The sequence below is a fragment of the Oncorhynchus gorbuscha genome, linkage group LG12 (genome assembly GCF_021184085.1).
Source record: "Oncorhynchus gorbuscha isolate QuinsamMale2020 ecotype Even-year linkage group LG12, OgorEven_v1.0, whole genome shotgun sequence".
Lineage (NCBI taxonomy): Eukaryota > Metazoa > Chordata > Actinopteri > Salmoniformes > Salmonidae > Oncorhynchus > Oncorhynchus gorbuscha.
In genome coordinates, this window is record NC_060184.1 from 29,575,220 (window position 1) to 29,598,484 (window position 23,265).

A 23,265-nucleotide genomic window follows, 5' to 3' on the forward strand; every position below is an offset into this window, starting at 1 on the left:
TTATGTTAGCTAGGCCAATGCACGCAGTCAAGAAGCAACAACGACTCTGTTTTCAACTTTGCTTCTTCATATAAATCCACATGTTTTCTATATTATACTGTTAGTTTGTGTATCTTTATCTCTGCAAAATGCCTCCTCATGTGCTAATGCTAATCACTAACTAACCACTATAGCACTTTCCTTGCTGTTATAAGCATGTATTACCCCTAGCTTCTTCTAAAGTTTTTTTCACAGATACTTTTTTTGTTAATTGACTGTAATACTGTATGTCCCCTGTTCAAACAGCCTGTTATTTGCCTGCTGTTTTCAGATAGACTCATAACCGGTTTCATACAGGCTCCATGACTAGGTATTGTGCTGAGTTTTTTAACCCCCTTTACAAAAACGGTAAAAACCCTCCGTGTGAAAGGGGTTATTGTAAGGCTTATACTATGTTTCATGTCAGAATCGTGATGAGATTATATGAAGACATTATACCCTGCACAGGGAACTTTTGAAGCCACAACCTCAGGGCAGTAGGAGCTCAAAAGAGCTGTGGAGAGTACTGTAAATCCATACAGCTATGGAGCAATCACCACTTTTGTGCTTACTCATGAAATTAAGAGATAGGCAGTAGGTTTAACACGATCTTTCATGCAGTGGAGTAATCTGAGAGGATATTTGAGAACATATTTTTTTGAATCAGAGCAGTTAAAAATAATTATTAGATCAAGAGGCGCTTGAGTTGCATCATCAAGGCTAGAGGCTTTGGGGATTGCCTGAAACCCCAGCGCAAATTAAGCCATGAGGGACTGATACAATATGGCCTGGCTTTGGATTAGATTAATGAAGGACCCGATTTGTTGCATTAGGCCAAAGTTTTTGTGTTTAGGGTTTGGCTGGGTTAGGTTGGTAGGGCTAGATTTGAAAAGACGTTCATGCTTTTAGGGGAGGAAAGGAAAGAAAAATCATACCGGAATGCACTAAAATGTATATCGAACCGCACGTTCTCTCACTTGTTTTTCTGGATGACACAGCAGGGGTTTTTTCAACACAACATTTGTAAAAAAAAGCTGTCCAGCGTGCTATGAATTTAATCCCGGTCAAAATAATTACTTTTCCATTGTTCTCCTGCAATGTGTGGTTATGCAGGTAATACTAAATGACTAATCTAATGGCTAATGGTTTACTGTTTTCAGAGTCAAATGAGTAGCATTGATCAATCAGACATTCGAGCGATTTGATGTTATATTGGTGCTATAGCTCTGAAGTTCTGCTATACTGATTTAATCAAACACTTGGAGTTCGAGTCCATCTGACCGCACGTCAGTAACATTTTTATTCGATGAAGCGTTCGTTGCTCGGCCTGCTATCATACTATGTTCATTTATCGCATTGGTATAAATTACATATCGGTTCATGTGAGGAAAAGCTCTGGGGCTTTCGTTCCAAGTGGTTTGTATTTAGATCCCGCTTTAGTCCATCACTCTCAAAGGCTACCGGGACGGCAGAGATGTGTGTGTGTGTCTACATAAGTGTGGGCGAATACCAACGTCACTGGGCCAAGCATGGCACTCAGGAGACCTGTCCTATCTAATTAATAATAACACATACCTTACATAACAATCTTCCCAACTCGCCTCTTCCAACACAAACAACACACCACGTTAACACACACACACACTTTGAACAGAATAGCCCAGTGGCAATTGGCTGGGGCTCAACACAACACCTCGGTACTGGCGAGTATTTCATTTTAATTTGAACAGAGGCAATAGAGTACTGTATGCTGAGTCGTATTCTGGGCCCTAGAGCCGCTCAAGGTCGCACAGTGGTGTCTCACCCACAGAGGGTGTTTATTCTTGGTCACACTGGGACCAGGTATCCCCTGTCGGCTGACATCCATTTGTTTTATTTCTCTATTTTCATTTTGGCCCTGTTTTGTGCATTTGTAAATCACATTAGATCAGTGTGCTGCATCTAGTGCTGCATCTACTTTGCTCATTGAATAATTTTGTTTTGATTACATAATGCATAATCCAGGGCTCACTAGACTGCAAACGTATGCAGTTCTTTTACTCATCACCATCTTGATCTTTTGTGAGACAGGGGATACCTGTTCCCAGTGAGACCCAGGATCAAAAGCTCCCGTGGGACACCGCTGTGCTATCCTGAGGAGCTCTAGAGCCCAGAATATACGGCACTCTATTTTAAAAATGTAAAAAATAATTGTACCTTTATATAACAAGACAAGTCAGTTAAGAACAAATTCTTATTTACAATGACAGCCTACCCCAGCCAAACCTGGACGACGCTGGGCCAATTGTGCGCCGCCCTGTGGGACTCCCAATCACGGCCAGATGTGATACAGCCTGGATTCGAACTAGGGCCTCTAGTGACGCCTCTTGTACTGAGATGCAGTGCCTTAGACCGCTGCGTCACTCAGGAGCCTCTGTTCATATTAAAATGGAAGGGAGGTGGCCCTCATTGGCATCAAATAGGTAGAAACAATGCATTCTGTTCAATTATAAAGCTTTTATGCAAAAACTCCCTCATTATCGAACATTGTTACTAATTTATAGAAGAAGTACAGGAAAACAGACCCACTCAGGGTTGGCTAACTCTTGAAATTCCTAATAAAACTGTGTTGAGGTAAAATGTAGTCTGTATCTGCGCTGTTCTCTGTTCATAATGAACCAAATAGCTAAACACAAAGAAAAACAAGACCTGTGCACATAAGGTTTAGAGATAAAGAATGGAGAGATAAACCTGTACTTTGCAATTTACTTTAAAAGATGATTTCTGCTTGAGCCTACATGTTTGAATCCAGGCCCCATGTTTTGGGGTAGACATGATGCAGTCACTGATGCAGTCAATATGTGGTCAATACTGGCCTAAAGACCATTTATATGTTAAGCTAGAAAATATTCACAATTGATTTTAGCAAGCACATTTTTTTGTTTTATGTTGGATGCACAGTGATGCCGAAATGTTGGCAAATACCCATAAATTACTGGGAGATTATATATGGAGTGTGCGACTTTCTTTATTTGGATGCACATTAGTTAACAGCTCAATTGCACTTCACACACATTCAATGTTGTGTGATGTCTTTTGCCCATACCTAGGTTCAGATACGTTATTGTTCTTTGTATTTTAGTAGTTTCAAATAGACTGGCCAAATCAAATACTTCTATTTGCAGTATTTCAATGCCTACTTGTAAAACCAAATACATTTTTAGAATTAATTCTTAAAAATACTAATACTACTTAAACTATTTAACTATTTTTCCCAAAATAAATGTCAAATACCCTTAAAGGTTGGGCAAAGAGGCAAATGTTTTTATACCATAAATAGATTGATATACTTTATTTTCTCCAAATGAACGTTAGGTGTGGCAAGTCGAATAAGATAAAGTTATATAAATATATATAAACAGCAACATTCACACATGACATGTACAAATGCTTACTATATATACAAGATAAACATCTATTTCCATTTAAAAGCCTACTGATGCCAGTGCTAAACTGTTATTGCCTCTCATGGTTTTAAGAGGTTAAGACCTCAGTTTGCACCCTGATGGCAGTACTGTAAATATACAGTACTAGTCCAAAGTTTGGAAACACCTACTTATTCAAGGGTTTTGCTTTATTTTTACTATTTTCTACATTGTAGAATAAGACATAAAAACTATGAAATAACTCATATGGAATCATGTAGTAACCAACAAAAATAGCCACCCTTTGCCTTGATGACAGCTTTGATCTCTTGGCATTCTCTCAACCAGCTTCACCTAGAATGTATTTCCAACAGTCTTGAAGGAGTTCCCACATATGCTGAGCACTTGTTGGCTGCTTTTCCTTGACTCTGCGGTCCAACTCATCCCAAACGATCTCAATTGGGGTTTGGGTTGAGGTCGGGTGATTGTGGAGGCCAGGTCATCTGATGCAGCACGCCATCACTCCTTCTTGGTCAAATAGCCCTTACACAGCCTGGAGGTGTGTTTGGTCATTGTCCTGTTGAAAAACAAATTGTAGTTCCACTAAGCACAAACCAGATGGGGTGGTGTATCGCTACAGCATGTTGTGGTAGCCATGCTGGTTAAGTGTGCCTTGAATTGTAAATAAATCATGGGCAGTGTTACCAGCAACGCACCCCCACACCATCACACCTCCTCCTCCATACTTCACGGTGGGAATCACACATGCAGAGATAATCCTATGCATCTCACAAAGACATGGCGGTTGGAACCAATAATCTCAAATTTGGACTCATCAGACCAAAGGACTGTAGTTCTTTGCAGCAATTTGACCATGAAGAGCTGATTCATGCAGTCGCCTCTGAACAGTTGATATTGAGATGCATCTGTTACTTGAACTCTGGGAAGCATTTATTTGGGCTGCAATTTATGAGGCTGGTAACTCTAATGAACTTATCCTCTGCAGCAGAGGTAACTCTGGGTCTTCCTTTCCTTTGGCGATCCTCATGAGAGCCAGTTTCATCATATTGATTGATGGTTTTTGTAACATTAAAAGTTATTGAAATGTTCCGGATTGACTGACCTTCATGTCTTAAAGTAATGATGGATTTGTCGTTTCTCTTTGCTTATTTGATCTGTTCTTGCCATAATATGGACTTGGTCTATTACCAAATAGGGCTATCTTCTGTATACCAACACTACGGATTGGCTCAAAAGCATTAAGAAGGAAAGAAATTTCACAAATTCACTTTTAACAAGGCACACCTGCTAATTGAAATGCCTTCCAGATGACTACCTCATGAAGCTGATTGAGAGAATGCCAAGAGTGTGCAAAGCTGTCTTCAAGGCAAAGGTTGACTACTTTGAAAAATATCAAATATATTTTGATTTGTTTAACACTTTTTTGATTACTACATGATTCCATGTGTGTTATTTCATAGTTTTGATGTCTTCGCTATTATTCTACAATGTAGAAAATAGTCAAAATAAGGAAAAGCCTTTGAATGAGTAGTTGTGTCCAAACTTTTGACCTTTACTGTGTGTGTGTGCATATATATATATATATATATATATATTTAAAATGTTTTTCCAGATCAGTGCAGTGCATGTTAATTGAAATTGTCCATAACCTACTCTGCTTTGTAGTCTTTTCTTTGTGAGACGTCTACTCCAATTTCACTGTGCTTCCTGTCAGGCTGCATTCGAATGAGGCTCAGCTCCAAGTAGTCGATTGGATTCTGTGGTGAAGGCACTGCATTAATTAAGTGCTGTAGCATCATGTAAGAGCTTTTCTCGGGTCAGGGGATGCTGCTCCTTTGTATGGACTCTTCAGTGAGCTGTGGTAAGAGAAATAGAAGAGAGAGGAAGAGAATGAGAATTATCCAGGGAGGGGATGCTAAGCGTATAGTTTCTGCCCAATGCCCAGGCAATTGTTTTTTATTTTACTTTTATTTAATTAGGCAAGACAGATAAGAACAAATTCTTATTTTCAATGATAGCCTAGGAACAGTGGGCCTTGTTCAGGGGCAGAACGACAGATTTTGACCTTGTCAGCTCGGGTATTCGATCTTGCAACCATTCGGTTGCTAGTCCAACGCTCTAAGTCCAACGCTCTAACCACTAGGCTACCTATGACCCGAGATCTAATAAGTAAAAATGAACCCCCTAGTCTAAGGGTCCTGGGCTGAGTTTCTAGTAAGCTAACATATGGAATTGTTTTAAGATGGTCATACCAAGGATAATTTAGCTATTTGATTTTAGAATTTTAGGACCCCTGTAGGTATCAAAAACAAATATATAAAACATATTTTATGAAACATTTAATTTGACCTTACTGCTTTTAGCCCATAAAAATACATTGAATAACAGATTCATGCATAAAAAACAAAATAAATCAAAACAAGGTATGTTTTGACCCGTATGTGTAACGGCGTTCGTCTGTTGAAAGAAGAGAGTCGGACCGAAATGCAGCGTGTTGGTTACTCATGCCTTTAATGAATGAAAAGCAGTACATGAAATAACTGAAACTAAATACAAAAACAACAGAACGGAACGTGAAACTAATTACAGCCTATCTGGTGAATACAACACAGAGACAGGAACAAACATCCACGAAATACAAAGCGAAAGTCAGGCTGTCTAAATACGGTTCCCAATCAGAGACAACGACAAGCACCTGACTCTAATTGAGAATCGCCTCAGGCAGCCAAGCCTATACCACACCCCTAATCAGCCGCGATCCCAAATAATACAAACCCCAATACGAAACACAACATATAAACCCATGTCACACCCTGGCCTACCCAAACATATAACAAAAACACAAAATACAATGACCAAGGCGTGACAGTATGTTAGCTTTGACGTGGAAATGGCCTATTCAATTTTATAGATTTTTCGGCCTGGTACCAGGTTACCTTCAGATGAGTTTCATAACACCTGTGGGGGTTTTAGAGCAAAACAGAGACCAACATCGTATTCATGAGAGTCTCATCTTTACATAGAGGGGTCATATTAGCCCAAACCATTCAGACCTACAGACTTTTTCATGAGAAGACCCATTTTCGGTATGTCTCCTGATCTAACAAACACCGCTGTAGCACTGCCACTTTCATCCGCAGATGTTGTGACGACAGTCTGGTTTCAATTATGGACTATTTTGGCATAGAGGAACAACGTCACTACCAACACCACTACTTTGTTCACTTGAATAAAATACAGACTAGTAGCTCGCATGATGGTTATTTTTAATGCATCAACAACACTTTATATACAATAATATGTGGACACCCCTTCAAATGAGTGGATTCAGCTAAACTGCCTCTAGAAGCAACGTCGGCACAAGAACTGTTCATCAGGAGCTTCATGAAATGGGTTTCCATTGCCGAACAGCAGTACACAAGCCTAAGATCACCATGCGCAATGCCAAGCGTCGGCTGTAGTGGTGTAAAGCTCGCTGCCATTGAACTCTGGAGCAGTGGAAACGCGTTCTCTGGAGTGATGAATCACGCTTCACCATCTGGAAATCTGACGGACTAACCTGGGTTTGGCGGATGACAAGAGAACACTACCTGCCCCAATGCATAGTGCCGACTGTAAAGTTTGGTGGAGGTGAAATAATGATCTCGGGGTAGTTCGGGTTTTATGATTCGGGCTAGGCCCCTTCGTTCCAGTGAAGGGAAATCATAACACTGCTGCATACAATGACATTCTAGACAATTCAGTGCTTCCAACTTTGTGGCAGCAGTTTGGGGAAGGCCTTTTAATGTTTCAGCATGACATTGCCACCGTGCACAAAGCGAGGTGTCCATACAGAAATGGTTTGTCGAGCCCAGCCTGCTTAGAGCCCTGACCTCAACCCCATCGAACACCTTTTGGATGAATTTGAACACTGACTACGAGCCAGGCCTAATTGGCTAATCTCACTAATGTTCTTGTGGCTGAATGGAAGCAAGTTCCCAAAGCAATGTTCCAACATCTAGTGGAAAGCTTTCCCAGAAGAGTGGAGGCTGTTATAGCAGCAAAAGGGGGACCAACTCCATATTAATGCCCATGATTTTGGAATGAAAAGTTTGACGAACAAGTGACCACATACTTTTGGTCATGTAGTGTACCTTAACTAAAACCACTGCAAAGGTTTTGCCTGCAAACTTTGGTTTTAGAATTGGCAACATCTGTCATGTATGCCTTGTGGCCGGCTGCGACAGAGCCTGGACTCGAGCCCAGAATCTCTAGGGCCACTAAGCCACTCGGGAGGCCCTAAACAGATGGATTTTGATGGGGATTTATTTTACTGTGACTATCATTTAAATATCATTAAATATGAAGACTATATTATCAAAATCAATTCTCTATGTGTAATTTAATCAAGTGACTAAACTAAATATGTAAATTTCATTAACTACGAAGTCGGGGCACCACAAAGATGTTGTTTATAGAGTGTCAATTTCCTGAATATAACTCTTCAGATATTTTCATATCATATCACACAGTCGATTATTAATGAATTGTTATTACCTCATCCGTTCACATTACTGAATGACGCAAACCCTTGGATATCTCTACGAACCCTAGCATAAATTATGAATCAGCTATATACACATTGGTTCATTTATTTATTAACTCACTAATCAATTCACAGAAATACATGAAAACACACACAATTAGTTCATACATGGGGTATTACATGATACAAAGAAAAAGTCCCTAGCGGATGAAACTGATATGATGGCATGGTAGACAAATGAAATGGGGTGTGGACCGCTCAAGAGTGGGACACACATAGCTGATAACTACACTCATAGAAATAGCTAATACCTTACATGAACTCATTTGAAAATAAATAGCAGTTTACATATTTACGAGTGTATGTCTTGTTGTCTCTCTCTGTGGTCGCCGATCCGTCTGCTGGAGAGAGTCGACAGAAAGTCTCTGGTTGTGTTCATAAGAGATCAAAGTTGAAGGTTGTTAGAATAGTTACGTCAGAGTACCATTCGTAAATCTTCTTAGAATTTACCAGACTAAAGTATTTACTTAGCTGCAGTCTGAATAATGATTCTTTACTTTGTAGATTCCTTCGCCATTTCAACGTGGGAATAATCTCCAGATTCTCTGGTCTTGTCCTCTGGTAGAGTTGTAGTTTAAACCACTTCACACACCAGTGTCACCAGGCATGTTTTGGTCTTAGAAATTCAACCATTTGCAACCTTAGCTTACACCGTGGTTTGCGTGGTCTGGTGTGAATTGCGTCACAGGGGCTTTTATACTTGGGTAGAAAAGGGGCCGTCTTATCATGTTTGTGCCCACCTGGGCGTGGCTACTGACTGTGCATTAGTTACCATAAAACAACCAATTCTCATTTAGATGACTAAATCACATTGATATTTTTCAAACGTATACTTATACTTATTCATCCATCTTATACAACCTTCAGAAGTAAACCTGACAGCTGGGGAATGTACACTCTTAGAGATGTAGGTATGTGTGTTTCCTGTCCTTCATGAGATCACCAAATGAAACACACTCGACATGACTGTCCCTTAAGTGTCCACGGACCAGTCCTACATCCTCAAAAATATAAATATTATATTAGGAGTTTCTAAAGAGGAGCTCTTTGTTCTCCATAGGCTCTCTCCCTCCATACTCCATGGCAGGGAAGAGAGAATGTTTCTAGCAGGAATGGGGGTGAGAGAGGGGGGGAGCCACGATATACACCCCAAAAGGGCCATGTCGTGAAATGCGTCAATCAAATGTTGAACCTACTTGGCAATTCTGTCAGTGTTGAGACATAGCTTCTTCAAGATTTTGTACAATGTAATATTTTATTTTCTCTCCACATCATTCTCACATTGCACCTTCTAACCTTCACTGTCTGCACTTCTGAGCAATTTCCCACTTTATTTTCTTTAGATTTATTTTCTCTTGCCCTGCCTGCCAAGGTGGGTCACGCTGACACTGAATTCTCTGGACATGTATGCAGAATGCTATCAGGCAATCATCACCACACTGACCCAGACACCAGTAGTTCCCCTGGGTCCCTTGTGACTTGCCACATTCCTGCTCTCAGTGGCATGGTTGGATTCATGCTTCATGCCTGATGGGAAGTAATTAGACAGCGGTGTAAGGACTGCTGTCTATTAAATGACTGAAAGGGGAGTTGAATAATGAAGAGTTAGACAACAGGAGCTGTCTGAGGCCAGGGGCTGGAATGTTCTGGGTGGAGAGGAGGGAGTTTCAACCCACCCATTTCATTAGCTATACATTGAACAGCCCACTACTCTGCACATAAATATAGCCCCGACAAGGACAGAGGTCCATTTGATTTGAAGCCCTGATCCACTCAAAAGATCAGCCGCGATTGGTCGTTTCTACCCTACCTACATTGCAGTCTTGCCCCAACTCTCATAATGCCTGGATAAGTGATTAACATGTCAGTTACCACATCAATATGGCATTGCAGTCTGATGCCCAACTGCAATCTAGATCAGTGGTTTTCAACCTGTGGTCCGCAGACCCGGGGTACTGCAGGTGGTCTGCAAATTCTTATTTTTAATAGATTGTTTTTCATCAAACAATAATAATTGTTGGTAGTATTATTGGTATCAGAAGCAATTTTACGATACTTTTCGCAATGCCAATTGTTTATAATAATAATCGTTTTGCTACATTCACTGATAAAATTGACTATACATTTGATAGGCAAGACATTTTATGTAATGAAATTATTTGACTCCGCGAATGGTGGTCTTAATGAGCTTTTGACGATGATTTGGTTGTCCCTGGAAAATAGAAAGTTGGGAACCTCTGATCTTGATGACTTCATTCCAACATTAGTTAACTGTGCAGCTTTGCAGATGGTCTGGAACGCGGATGTTAACTTGGAAACGCTGCATTATGTTGCTTTGTGCGCAGCCCAATATAATTCAGATATGCAGTAATTGGGAATTATAGATTTGTCATTCTCATTGAAAGCAAGTCTGATAAGCGGTAGATCCATTCTCTATCTGCTATTTCTATGCTTCCCCTTCTTAAGTTTTGTTTTTGAATCTTTTTACTTTCACTAACCAACCAAATCTTGCCTAGGGCCCCTAAAAGGCTAGAGTCACTTCTGCCCAATGAGCTTCCATTATTAACTTTCCAATACCTTTCTGATGCATATCAGTGACTTACTGCTGCTAATACAAATTGTTACACCTTTCCCATATTCAAGTCATTTGAAACATATATTAAGTTAATAGCCTTATGAACATAGAAACGTGGTTGCAGTTTGTGCCACAATGGTTACATTTTTTACATTGTATCTTTAATACTGGTACTTAATGTGTTTTTATGTGTTAAGTTATATGGCTACAATTTGATTGTTTGAAGTGTGACTTTATGATTTCTTACTAAAAAGGTATTGTTTAAAGACCTTAAGTTATCGTTTACCTTTTTATATTACTAGATACAAAATGTCTATTTATTTATTTGGCTCGCAGCCCACCACTCAGATTATATTTTGGCCCACCAAGCCCAATCTACTCTGTACATTGCTTGTTTTTTAACATAACCTGAAATATGGCGAACATTTTAGAATTTTAGAAACCAGTTCATGGCGGAGCAATTTCAACATATTGAACCTTTTCAACTCATCCCTGACCGCTGGCTACGTCCCTTCCGTCTTCAAGAGAGCGAGAGTTGCACCCCTTCTGAAAAAACCTACACTCGATCCCTCCGATGTCAACAATTACAGACCAGTATCCCTTCTTTCTTTTCTCTCCAAAACTCTTGAACGTGCCGTCCTTGGCCAGCTCTCCCGCTATCTCTCTCTGAATGACCTTCTTGATCCAAATCAGTCAGGTTTCAAGACTAGTCATTCAACTGAGACTGCTCTCCTCTGTATCACGAAGGCGCTCCGCACTGCTAAAGCTAACTCTCTCTCCTCTGCTCTCATCCTTCTAGATCTATCGGCTGCCTTCGATACTGTGAACCATCAGATCCTCCTCTCCACCCTCTCCGAGTTGGGCATCTCCGGCGCGGCCCACGCTTGGATTGCGTCCTACCTGACAGGTCGCTCCTACCAGGTGGCGTGGCGAGAATCTGTCTCCTCACCACACGCTCTCACCACTGGTGTCCCCCAGGGCTCTGTTCTTGGCCCTCTCCTATTCTCGCTATACACCAAGTCACTTGGCTCTGTCATAACCTCACATGGTCTCTCTTATCATTGCTATGCAGACGACACACAATTAATCTTCTCCTTTCCCCCTTCTGATGACCAGGTGGCGAATCGCATCTCTGCATGTCTGGCAGACATATCAGTGTGGATGACGGATCACCACCTCAAGCTGAACCTCGGCAAGACGGAGCTGCTCTTCCTCCCGGGGAAGGACTGCCCGTTCCATGATCTCGCCATCACGGTTGACAACTCCATTGGGTCCTCCTCCCAGAGCGCCAAGAACCTTGGCGTGATCCTGGACAACACCCTGTCGTTCTCAACCAACATCAAGGCGGTGGCCCGTTCCTGTAGGTTCATGCTCTACAACATCCGCAGAGTACGACCCTGCCTCACACAGGAAGCGGCGCAGGTCCTAATCCAGGCACTTGTCATCTCCCGTCTGGATTACTGCAACTCGCTGTTGGCTGGGCTCCCTGCCTGTGCCATTAAACCCCTTCAACTCATCCAGAACGCCGCAGCCCGTCTGGTGTTCAACCTTCCCAAGTTCTCTCACGTCACCCCGCTCCTCCGTTCTCTCCACTGGCTTCCAGTTGAAGCTCGCATCCGCTACAAGACCATGGTGCTTGCCTACGGAGCTGTGAGGGGAACGGCACCTCAGTACCTCCAGGCTCTGATCAGGCCCTACACCCAAACAAGGGCACTGCGTTCATCCACCTCTGGCCTGCTCGCCTCCCTACCACTGAGGAAGTACAGCTCCCGCTCAGCCCAGTCAAAACTGTTCGCTGCCCTGGCCCCCCAATGGTGGAACAAACTCCCTCACGACGCCAGGACAGCGGAGTCAATCACCACCTTCCGGAGACACCTGAAACCCCACCTCTTTAAGGAATACCTAGGATAGGATAAGTAATCCCTCTCACCCCACCCCCCTAAGTTTTTAGATGCACTATTGTTAAGTGACTGTCCCACTGGATGTCATAAGGTGAATGCACCAATTTGTAAGTCGCTCTGGATAAGAGCGTCTGCTAAATGACTTAAATAAATGTAAATGTAATGTTGGGTAATGCATCTCTAGGTTGTTTGGCAATTGGTTTTGATCAACTTCCGGTAACACTTTACTTGACACCGAGAGTCATAACACCTTATGTGGTTATGGTCATAACCATGTCATAACAGTAGCATAACTTGTCATAACCTGTCATAATTTGGTCATAACATTGTCATGACTCATATATTTACACCTGTTATGACATGTATTGCAGTATTTTATGGCTGGTTATGACACCTACAAGTGTGTCAAAACCCACATTTACTCCATTTTTTTCCCTGCCAAGAAGTTTCCTTTCATTTGAAATTTTTTTCTTAAGAACTTTGTTGTTGTTGTGAAGAATTATTTTCAGTCATGATTTTTTTCTCCATCATATTTTTAATAACTTCTGAAAAGCATTATGACCATCCTGTGTCACTTGACTTTGACTAAGAACATGCCCTTTATGACACTGTCAAGAAGCATTATGACCATCATAATCATATAAGCCAGATAGGCCTATCACGTACATGCCCTTATATCAGTCATCAGTCAAAAAGAGGGTGTCTTGTCCTGCTCCTGAAATCTGCTCTTGCATTCATCCTAGCCATCAGAAACAGAGCATTGGGGTAGGTGCATGTGTAACATCAATGTGTGCGCAATTACAGTGCATTTGGAAAGTATTCAGACCCCTAGACTTTTTCCACATTTTTGATTGATTCAAAAAATGTTTCTCATCAATCTCCACACAATACCTCATAATGACAAATCAAAAACAGGTTTTTACAAATGTTTGCTAATTTATTACAAATAAAAAACTATCACATTTACATAAGTATTCAGACCCTTTACTCAGTACTTTGTAAAAGCACCTTTGGCAAAAACTGTTTTCGCTTTGTCATTATGGGGTATTGTGTGTAGATTGATGAGGAAATGTTTTTATTTAATCCATTTTAGAATAAGGCTGCAACATAACAAAATATGGAACAAGGGAAGGGTTCTGAATACTTTCCGAATGCACTGTACAATAATGATTTAATATGGCCAATTTCAGAACCCTGTAGGCTATGGTGGAATGGAATGTTTTGTCTAGTGTGGTAAATTTGGATACTTTTATGTAGGTGTCATAACCAGCCATAAAATAACTACCGTGGTAGGTTTTGTTGCTTTTTACACTTTTTAAAAATGTATTTATGATTTTTTTCTCCTTTTTCTCCCCAATTGTGTGATATCCAATTGATAGTTACAGTCTTGTCCCATCGCTACAACTCCCGCATGGTCTCGGGAGAGGCGAAGGTCGAGAGGCATGCGTCCTTCGAAACACGACCCCGCCAAACTGCACTGCTTCTTGACACACTGCTCGCTTAACACGGAAGCCAGCGGTACCAATGTGTCGGAGGAAACACCGTACAGAAGGCGACCTGAAGTCAGTGTGCATGCGCCCCCCGGCCGTCAGAAGGAGTCGCTAGAGCGCGATGGGACAAAGACATTCGGCCGGCCAAACCCTCCCCTAACCCGGATGACGCTGGGCCAATTGTGTGCCGCCTCAGGGGTCTCCCGGTCGTGGCCGGCTGTGTCACAGCCCTGGATCCTACCTGGATCTGTGGTGATGCTTCTACCTCTGCGATGCAGGGCCTTAGACTGCTGCGCCACTCGGGAGGCCGCTTTTTACATACAATAAAGCAATACATGTCATAACAGGTCTAAATATATGCATCATGACAGTGTTATGATCATATTATGACAGGTTATTACCCAATTTCCTCACCATCCCCCACTGAGCTATTGATTATTTCAGGTCTATCTACAACATCAATACTCACTGCAACATTTGTATTCTTTACAAATTTCCATTGTTCTCTTACAACAATGGTTTCTTGAGTTTCTTGGAGTTTCTAGACACAGGTCTCCGGTCTCACATAAAGAGTAGAGCATTTTACCAAATCTACTCTTTACCCCAAATTCCCAAGTTTCATCTACATTAGAACAGTAGCTTCTCTGAGTTTATAGTCACATGCGTCTCTGGTCTCACGGAAAGAGTAATACATTTGACCAAATCTAAAAGGATGCTCATTCTTTGTGAGTAAGACAGGATGCTGCAGGCTAGTCAGCACAGCCTCTATTCTCAAAGCAATCACTTGTCGTCTACTGATGGACCACTTGAGGTCTGTCCAAGGTGGATATGAGTACTTTTACTGGCGTGCCGAAAGACTCTCCACCAATGTATTAGGAGTTGCACTGCAATCCATACAAATCATCCGCCATTACAGAGCAATTGCACAATAATCTGAGACTATGGTGCTTTAGTTTCCATTGCCTCAGGGTCCCGGTTACTGCACTGTGATGAGAGTGTGTTATTGACTTGGAATGGAACTTCAATTGAAACTACAAGAAAGCAGGATGAATGTAATTCTGCCAGTTCAGATCAGTAAGTCATATGCCAGTCCAGCCAAGAGAAGGCAATTGTAGCATGTCTTCTCAATCTGTGTGTAATGTTAACCATAATTCACAGCATTAAAATGATACTTTAAAGGAGCCCTGCTTCACAAAAAAATAAGAAAATATTAGGTACATAATAAGGAACTAGTGATACAAATTACAACAAACAAAGGCAGAAGCATGAGAACTTCAACAATACATAAATACAATTTTAACAAATTAAACGGATACATTTGTCGAAGAACAGTTCCTTTACCAATACCCTAAAATGCCTAAAAGGCACAAGAGCTTATTCAGGAATGTGTTCCAAGTGTACGGCTCATAAAAACGAAAGGCTGTTTTACCTAAATCGGAGGCGACGAGTTATTTCAAAGCAGGTTCAAACTATAGAAAACTGAAAATAACGATAGAGAACTGAAGCCTTTATTGTTTGTTTGTGTCCCTTATAAATGTAATCGGAACAAAATAATCACACTGGTATAATATTTGCTTAACTCAAAATGATATTGTCTCAAAGATCAGAATAAGACAAGAGAAACACTTTCCCAACCCTATGAGTCCGTAACTAAACCAATCAAAACGATCCAGAGCGCAATTTTTAATCAAACACAAAAAGAAACTTCACAGCCTTAAAAGGTTAATAAATAAGGTTGTGGCAACAAAACTAGCAACATTTTAGTGTTATTCTTTATTAGACAAGGTTCAGACTGTTTTTGCATAGTGTCTCTAATACACACTATAGGACAGTGATCACTGAGATCATAAGCAAAGACCCCCCTAGGCATGTATTTATGAGGGTTATTAGTAAGAATTATAGCAATTAATTAAGAATTTAACGTTTTTTAACATTTAGAATGGCTATCAAAAATATTTTCTTAAAACAATCTAAGCTGGAGCCATCTGCACATTTAATAGTTGATTTCATGTTTATAGCTTAAATCTTTTATGTGCTAGAGCGGGCAGAATAATAATTGTAAAAAATATGTAAGAAATCTAGTGGCCTTGTCTTCAGCAAGCACATTAATAACCTATCGTCCCCCATGTCAGAAGCATTACAAATGTATAGAAATCCACAGAGGCAGTTGTCATCAACATTGCATTTAACCAGGCATGTCAGTTCGGAACAAATTCTTATTTACAATGACGGCCTGGCAAGATGTGAGGGTGGAAAGAGGAGGAAAGAAGGAAAGGAGAAAATAAGGTGCAGAAGTGGATTGTGCCTGGCTGCCTGGAGGCCTAGATGTGATGAATGAACATAGACTCCTCAAGTTAGATAGATAAACCACCCAAAGAACAGAGTAGAGGTTATCCTCTTTCCCCAGAGTGGATAGAATTCATGATAAGCAATACTAACTGACTCATTTGGGTCATTGCAACTTCCAGCATGCAGTATTCCTGCTGAGCAAATGTGCATTCCATATTAGGACATGTCTATATCTAACGGCTACTTGTTTGTACTTCACAGGGGAGTTACAGAGTGTAATGGAAAAGCTAATTGTTGTCTATTTAAAATACAGTTCCTAAGAGGTTTATTTATGCTCAAGGCTTGCAAATGCACTACTGACTCATTTTAGCTCATGTAATTGGAGGCAGTTTGTTATTGTGTCTTCTGCTTCTTATTGCAATGGATGTGCAAATAGACAACAATGCGCAGCTATCACATTTGGTTCCTTGGAAGTTGTGGGAACGTACATTTTTGGTTTCCCATTGGTTCTGGGAATGAAGCCATTCGTTTCCTGACAGGTAAAACGGAATGTTTTTTTTAAATGTTCTGAGAACAGAAGCGAAAATTTAGCTTGTTCTGAGAACGTACATTTTTAGGTTGCAGGGAGGTTACTATGGTTCCCTGAATGTTTTCCTGGGAGGTGAAATTAACGTTCCTTAGAACTGAAATTATAGGTTATTTGAAGGTAGTTAAATAACTTTCTGAGAATATTCTCAAAATTGTGAGGTTTTTTAATAACTGTCACGTCGTTCGTAATAGTGATGGTCGGACCAAGGCGCAGCGCAGCGTCCGTAGAGTTCCACTTAATTTTTTATGTATAAAGTGAAACTTAAGTAAATACAAAACAAATAAAGAATAAACAAACCGTGACGACAATGCAGTGCTAACAGGCAACTGAAAATGAACAATATCCCATAACCCACAGGTGGAAAAAATGCTAGTTAACTATAACCATCTGCCTCTAATTGGGAATCATACAAATCACCAACATAGAAAATTAACCTAGAACGCCACATAGAAAATATAAACTAGAACAACCCCCCAGTCACGCCCTGACCAACTCTACCATAGAAAATAAAAGCTTTCTATGGTCAGGACGTGACAATGTTTCAATAATACTGCTAGCTTAGGTTCACTGTTTTTAACTCCAAGCACATGGTGTCAGTGAGATTTGTGGAGTAGAGTTTTGATTGAGCCTAAAAACTAAAGCCTGGCCTTTAGTGGCCAATGAGTTTAGGCCTGAGCTAGGCCAACTCCAGCCCTTACAGACAAATTATGATCCCAAAACCAAAGTAAATGTATTTATAGGCTAGTCTTCCTCTTACAGTAATGACTGAGCTAAGTGCCATAACCCATGATTACTTAATGTGCTGACATGTTTATATATACTACAAATGGCTTCACTACCACCTATGTAAGCAGCACTCCTGTTAGCATTGGAACACTCAAGCACACACCACTCCATTCTTGCAATGCATGTTGCTAATAACCCCTCCCTCTGCCTATTTGTGTTCCAGCCCTACTGTATGCCACCATTTTTGGGAACGTCACCACCATCTTCCAGCAGATGTACACCAACACTAACCGCTACCACGAGATGCTCAACAATGTGCGTGACTTTCTCAAACTTTACCAGGTGCCAAAGGGATTGAGCGAGAGGGTCATGGATTACATCGTCTCTACTTGGGCCATGTCCAAGGGCATTGACACAGATAGGGTAAGTGGCCAGAAACCATATTGCTCTTTCAGTCCTAGATCTCCTGTCTCTGTTTCAGGGTCTTGTGTAGAGAGATTTAGTTTGTGACTGTAGAGAATCTGAGTTTTCCACTGTGATACCAATATTGAAACTGGCACATTGGTGGCATCTTAATGGGACTCACAGCCTCATTTGTTGGTCCTTTTTTGGTGTTTCCTTTACAAGGAATGGGACAAGGAATGGGAAGGAACTAAATCATTGTTGGAGCAGTCTTGGGAAAAGTTATGCTGGGCATGGTTTTCCTCTGCAAATGGTTATGGAATTTCACAAACTTTACCTTAAGACTCATCGAGGGCGGTCTCCACTGTGAAAGTAATATGCAAAGACTATGGCTGAACACTGCCCATCTCATTCCTGCTCAAGGTGTAGATTTTGTAGTGGGGAAATTAGAGCAGTCTTGGGAATGTGGTTGGTCAAAAGACAAATTAGTGGAGAAAATTTCAGAATTGTGGCTGCCTGTCTAAACGCAGCCTTTGAATACCAGTCTGAGCTTGTATCCCTATATGTACTGGTTGCTTTTACATACAAGTAAGATGGCATCAGAGGATGGCTGACGTTTTACATGCTCCTAACCAACTGTGTCATTTGTTTTGCGTTATTTGTGACTTGTTTTTTTAACTTATTTGGTACATAATGTTGCTGCTACCGTCTCTTATGACAGAAAATACCTTCTGGCCATCAGAACAGTGATTACTCAACACGAACTGGAATAAGCTTTTTTCTCTAACGAGAAGGATATACTGCTTTCCCGGGAACAGGCCCAAATACCCGTCATTTGCATGAAGAATCCGTAGGTGAGCGAGTAAACTCCTGCTGCCATGCGTTCTACTTGCTAACATGCAATCATTGGAAAATAAAATTGATGACCTACGATTATCCTACCAGTGGGGCAAATAATTGGTCTACAAGTAACGTTACTGCGGGAACATCACATTCGTGTTTTTAAAATCTCACTGGAAAAACATTTCTTGCATGGCACACAATGGACAATGAACAATGGATATAAGAACATTTGGAGAGAGAAAGTTCCAAGAATGCTTGTTTTTGACAGGACATCATATGAACATCAGCGACTAATGGTTAAATTAACATCACTGGCTAATGTTTGTGCGACGTCTTTTTGAAGTTAAGTTAACAGTAAGTTAACAGTAAGTTCCTAAAACATTAGGTTACTGGAGCCTTTTTAGAAAGTGTTGGTTTGCATTACACTGTTAACATGGCATACATTGTGCATGTTCAATTAAAAAGTGAGCACACTTGGGACCTCAACCTCACCTTAGATTTGAACTCACAACCACTTGGTTGGCAGCAACCTGACTTATCCGCTAACTCAGACTTTATTTAACCTTTATTTCAACAGAGAGTCATATTGATACCCAAGTCTCTTTACAAATGAGCCCTGAATAAAAAAATAAAAAAATACGTACATGTCACGCCCTGACCATAGAGAGCTTTATATTCTCCATGTTGGTTAGGTCGGGGTGTGACTAGGGAGGGTCCTCTAGGTGATTATGTTTCTATGTTGGCCAGGTATGGTTCCCAATCAGAGGCAGCTGTTTGTCGTTGTCTCTGATTGGGGATCATATTTAGGTAGCCATTTTCCCCATTGTGATTTGTGGGATCTTGACTATGTTTGTGTGTAGTTTCTTTCTGCACTGCATGTAGCTTCACGTTTAATTTATTTTCTTTATTAATTTTGTGCTTTAAGTTTCTCTTCTAAATAAAAGGATGGAAACGTACCATGTTGCATCTTGGTCCAATCCATCTCTAAACGATCGTGACAATACAGTATTAATACAAAATGGAATCAACCAAACAGTTTCCCCCTACAGTTTCCCCAGCCCATCAATATTTCAGAAGTAAATGACAAAAAACACATACGCTACTCTGTGAACATGTCTCCCACCAATGCCCTGAAATGACTGAAAGGTACTAAGCAGTCTGATCTCAGTGTCCTGAAATTAATTCCATGTATGCGGCACATAAAACCTGAAGGCCGTTTCACCTACAAGTAACTGACAAAATAAAGTAAACACTAAAATGCAGGTTTGACTATAAATCAAAAGGCTAATCAGGCCTACCCTTTCAAACCAACTAAATCAAGTTAGGGTATACCAGGCTCTGGACAACTTTCCCACCCAGCTCACATACCAGAGCTAGAACATCCCTCCTGCTCACAGGTTGAACAGGTAGCTTTATACCTATGGCTCCTCCCTATGGACCATATCATTAACCATGGAGCTCTTTACCCAAATATGACATATTAAATCATGTAACATTTACATATTCCGTCTAAATAAACATCTTAAACATTCCTGGCTTATCCTCAAGGAGGGAATACTTTACATTAATGAATACACATTTCAAAAACAGGAAGGCCAACAGACGGCAAAACGTATTACTTACGGAGCCACGCACCTGCGACGCACACATTACAATATGGAAATAAACAAACTTCTTTCCCGGCAGTGAAGCAAGTGTTCATGTGCACCAGAACATCGCATCCACTGGGTGAATTGCAAAATGGTCAATCTCTGCATTTAAATATGAAATTGAAATGCGTCACAATGCAAATCGACTAAACATTTCCTCAACACATTAGCCTTGCCATGATGCTGGCAAAAGAGGAAAAGAACAACCGTATATACAGAACATTTAGGATAAATGAATTACTAGATATGGGGAAACATGAATGCGCTAAACAAGTTGTAAGTCTAATTAAATAATGAGCATTCGTGACGAGTGCTACCAAGTCAGCTTCGTTACAATTACCTTAAGCATGACAGGATGTTATTTGCTTAATTAACTCAGGAATCACACCTGTGTGGAAGCAACTGCTTTAAATATAATTTGTATCGCTCATTTACTGGAGTGTTTCCTTTATTATGTCAGTTACCTGTAAATCAGTGGCAACAAGATGAATGTCACCCCCCACAGTTAGCCATTTCTGTGAGCGAGTTAAGGTATTTTGAACTTCTGTAGGTTAGGAGCGATGTGAGGTAATATGGCAGTTTTAGCATGAGAACTTTGGTTTATTTACAATGTTAAGTTCTATGATTTGTGAGAGAGAGCCAGCCCACTTTCTGATACAGATCACAGAGATACAGTTGAAGTCGGATGTTTACATACACCTTAGCCAAATACAATTAAACTCCGTTTTTCACAATTCCTGACATTTAATCCGAGTAAAAATCCCCTGTCTTAGGTCAGTTAGGATCACCACTTTTATTTTAATGATGTGAATTGTCAGAATAATAGTAGAGATAATTATTTATTTTAGCTTCTATTTCTTTCATCACATTCCCAGTAAGTCACAAGTTTACATACATTCAATTAGTATTTGGGAGCATTGCCATTAAATTGGTCATCTTGGGTCAAACGTTTCAGGTAGCCTTCTACAAGTTTCCCACAATAAGTTGTTTGAATTTTGGCCCATTCCTCCTGACAGAGCTGGTGTAAGTAAGTCAGGTTTGCAGGCCTCCTTGCTCGCACACACTTTTTCAATTCTGCCCACAAATTTTCTATAGGATTGAGGTCAGGGCTTTGTGATGGCCACTCCAATAACTTAACTTTGTTGTCCTTAAGCCATTTTGCCACAACTTTGGAAGTATGCTTGGGGTCATTGTCCATTTGGAAGACCCATTTGCGACCAAGCTTTAACTTCTTGACTGATGTCTTGAGATGTTGATTCAATATATCCACATAATTTTCCTGCCTCATGATGCAATCTATTTTGTGAGGTGCACCAGTCCCTCCTGCTGCAAAGCACCCCCACAACATGATGCTGCCGCCTCCGTGCTTCACGGTTGGAATGGTGTTCTTCGGCTTGCAAGCCTCCCCCTTTTTCCTCCAAACATAACGATGGTCATTATGGCCAAACAGTTCTATTTTGGTTTCATCAGACCAGAGGACATTTCTCCAAAATGTACGATCTTTGTCCCCATGTGCAGTTGCAAACCGTAGTCTGGCTTTTTTTGGCGGTTTTGGAGCAGTGGCTTCTTCCTTTCAGGTTATGTCGATATAGGACGTGCTTTACTGTGGATATAGATATTTTTCTACCGGTTTCCTCCATCATCTTCACAAGGTCCTTTGCTGTTGTTCTGGGATTGATTTGCACTTTTCGCACAAAAGTATGTTCATCTTTTGGAGACATACCGCTCAGGAAGTAGACGCTTTCTAACGGCTGCGTGGTCCCATGGTGTTTATACTTGCGTACTATTGTTTATACAGGTGAACGTGGTACTTTCAGGCATTTAGAAATTGCTCCCAAGGATGAACCAGACTTGTGGATGTCTACAATTGTTTTCTGAGGTCTTGGCTGATTTCTTTTGATTTCCCCATGATGTCAAGCAAAGAGGCACTGAGTTTGAAGGTAGGCCTTAAAATACATCCACAGGTACACCTCAAATTGAATCAAATGATTTCAATTAGTCTATCAGAAGCTTCTAAAGCCATAACATAATTTTCTGGAATTTACCAAGCTGTTGAAAGGCACAGTCAACTTAGTGTATGCAAACTTCTGACCCACAGGAATTGTGATACAGTGAATTATAAGTGAAATAATCTGTCTGTAAACAATTGTTGGAGAAATTACTTGTGTCATGCACAAAGTAGCTGTCCTAACCGACTTGCCAAAACTATAGTTTGTTAACAAGAAATTTGTGGAGTGGTTGAAAAACAAGTTTTAATGACTCCAACCTAAGTGTATATAAACTTCTGACTTCAACTGTATGTGCAAAATCAGTCACATGTAATAAAGAGGAGTGCACTATAATAAACAGTATCCAATAGTTTAAAGAAGTGGAAGCGGCGTTCATATAGATTATGTTATCATAGTCTAGGGCTGACAAAAAGTTGACTGAACAAATTGTTTTCTACTATCAAGCGAAAGGCACAACTTATTTCTGCAGTAGAAAACCAGTTTGATTCTCAGTGTCTTTGTTAGCTCATATACATGTGTTTTAAATGACAACTTGTCAACGATCCAATGACAAGGTATTTACAGTGCATTCGGAAAGTATTCAGACCCCTTCCCTTTTTCCACATTTTGTTACGTTACAGCCTTATTCTAAAATGGATTAAATTGTTTATTTCCCCTCACAATAGCCCATAATGACAAAGCAAAAACAGGTTTTTAGAAATGTTGGCAAATGTATTTAAAAAAATCAACTGAAATATCACATTTACACAGGTATTCAGACCCTT

General features: G+C 40.6%; 1 protein-coding gene across 1 annotated transcript in view; it reads left to right on the forward strand.

Moving 5' to 3' along the window:
- Window positions 1-23,265, forward strand: part of LOC123990852 (potassium voltage-gated channel subfamily H member 5-like) — a 116,424-nt gene that overhangs the window by 66,609 nt on the left and 26,550 nt on the right. Inside the window, 1 exon segment of the mRNA XM_046291778.1 lies at window positions 17,822-18,021. Within this exon segment, the coding sequence (XP_046147734.1) occupies window positions 17,822-18,021 (200 nt within the window).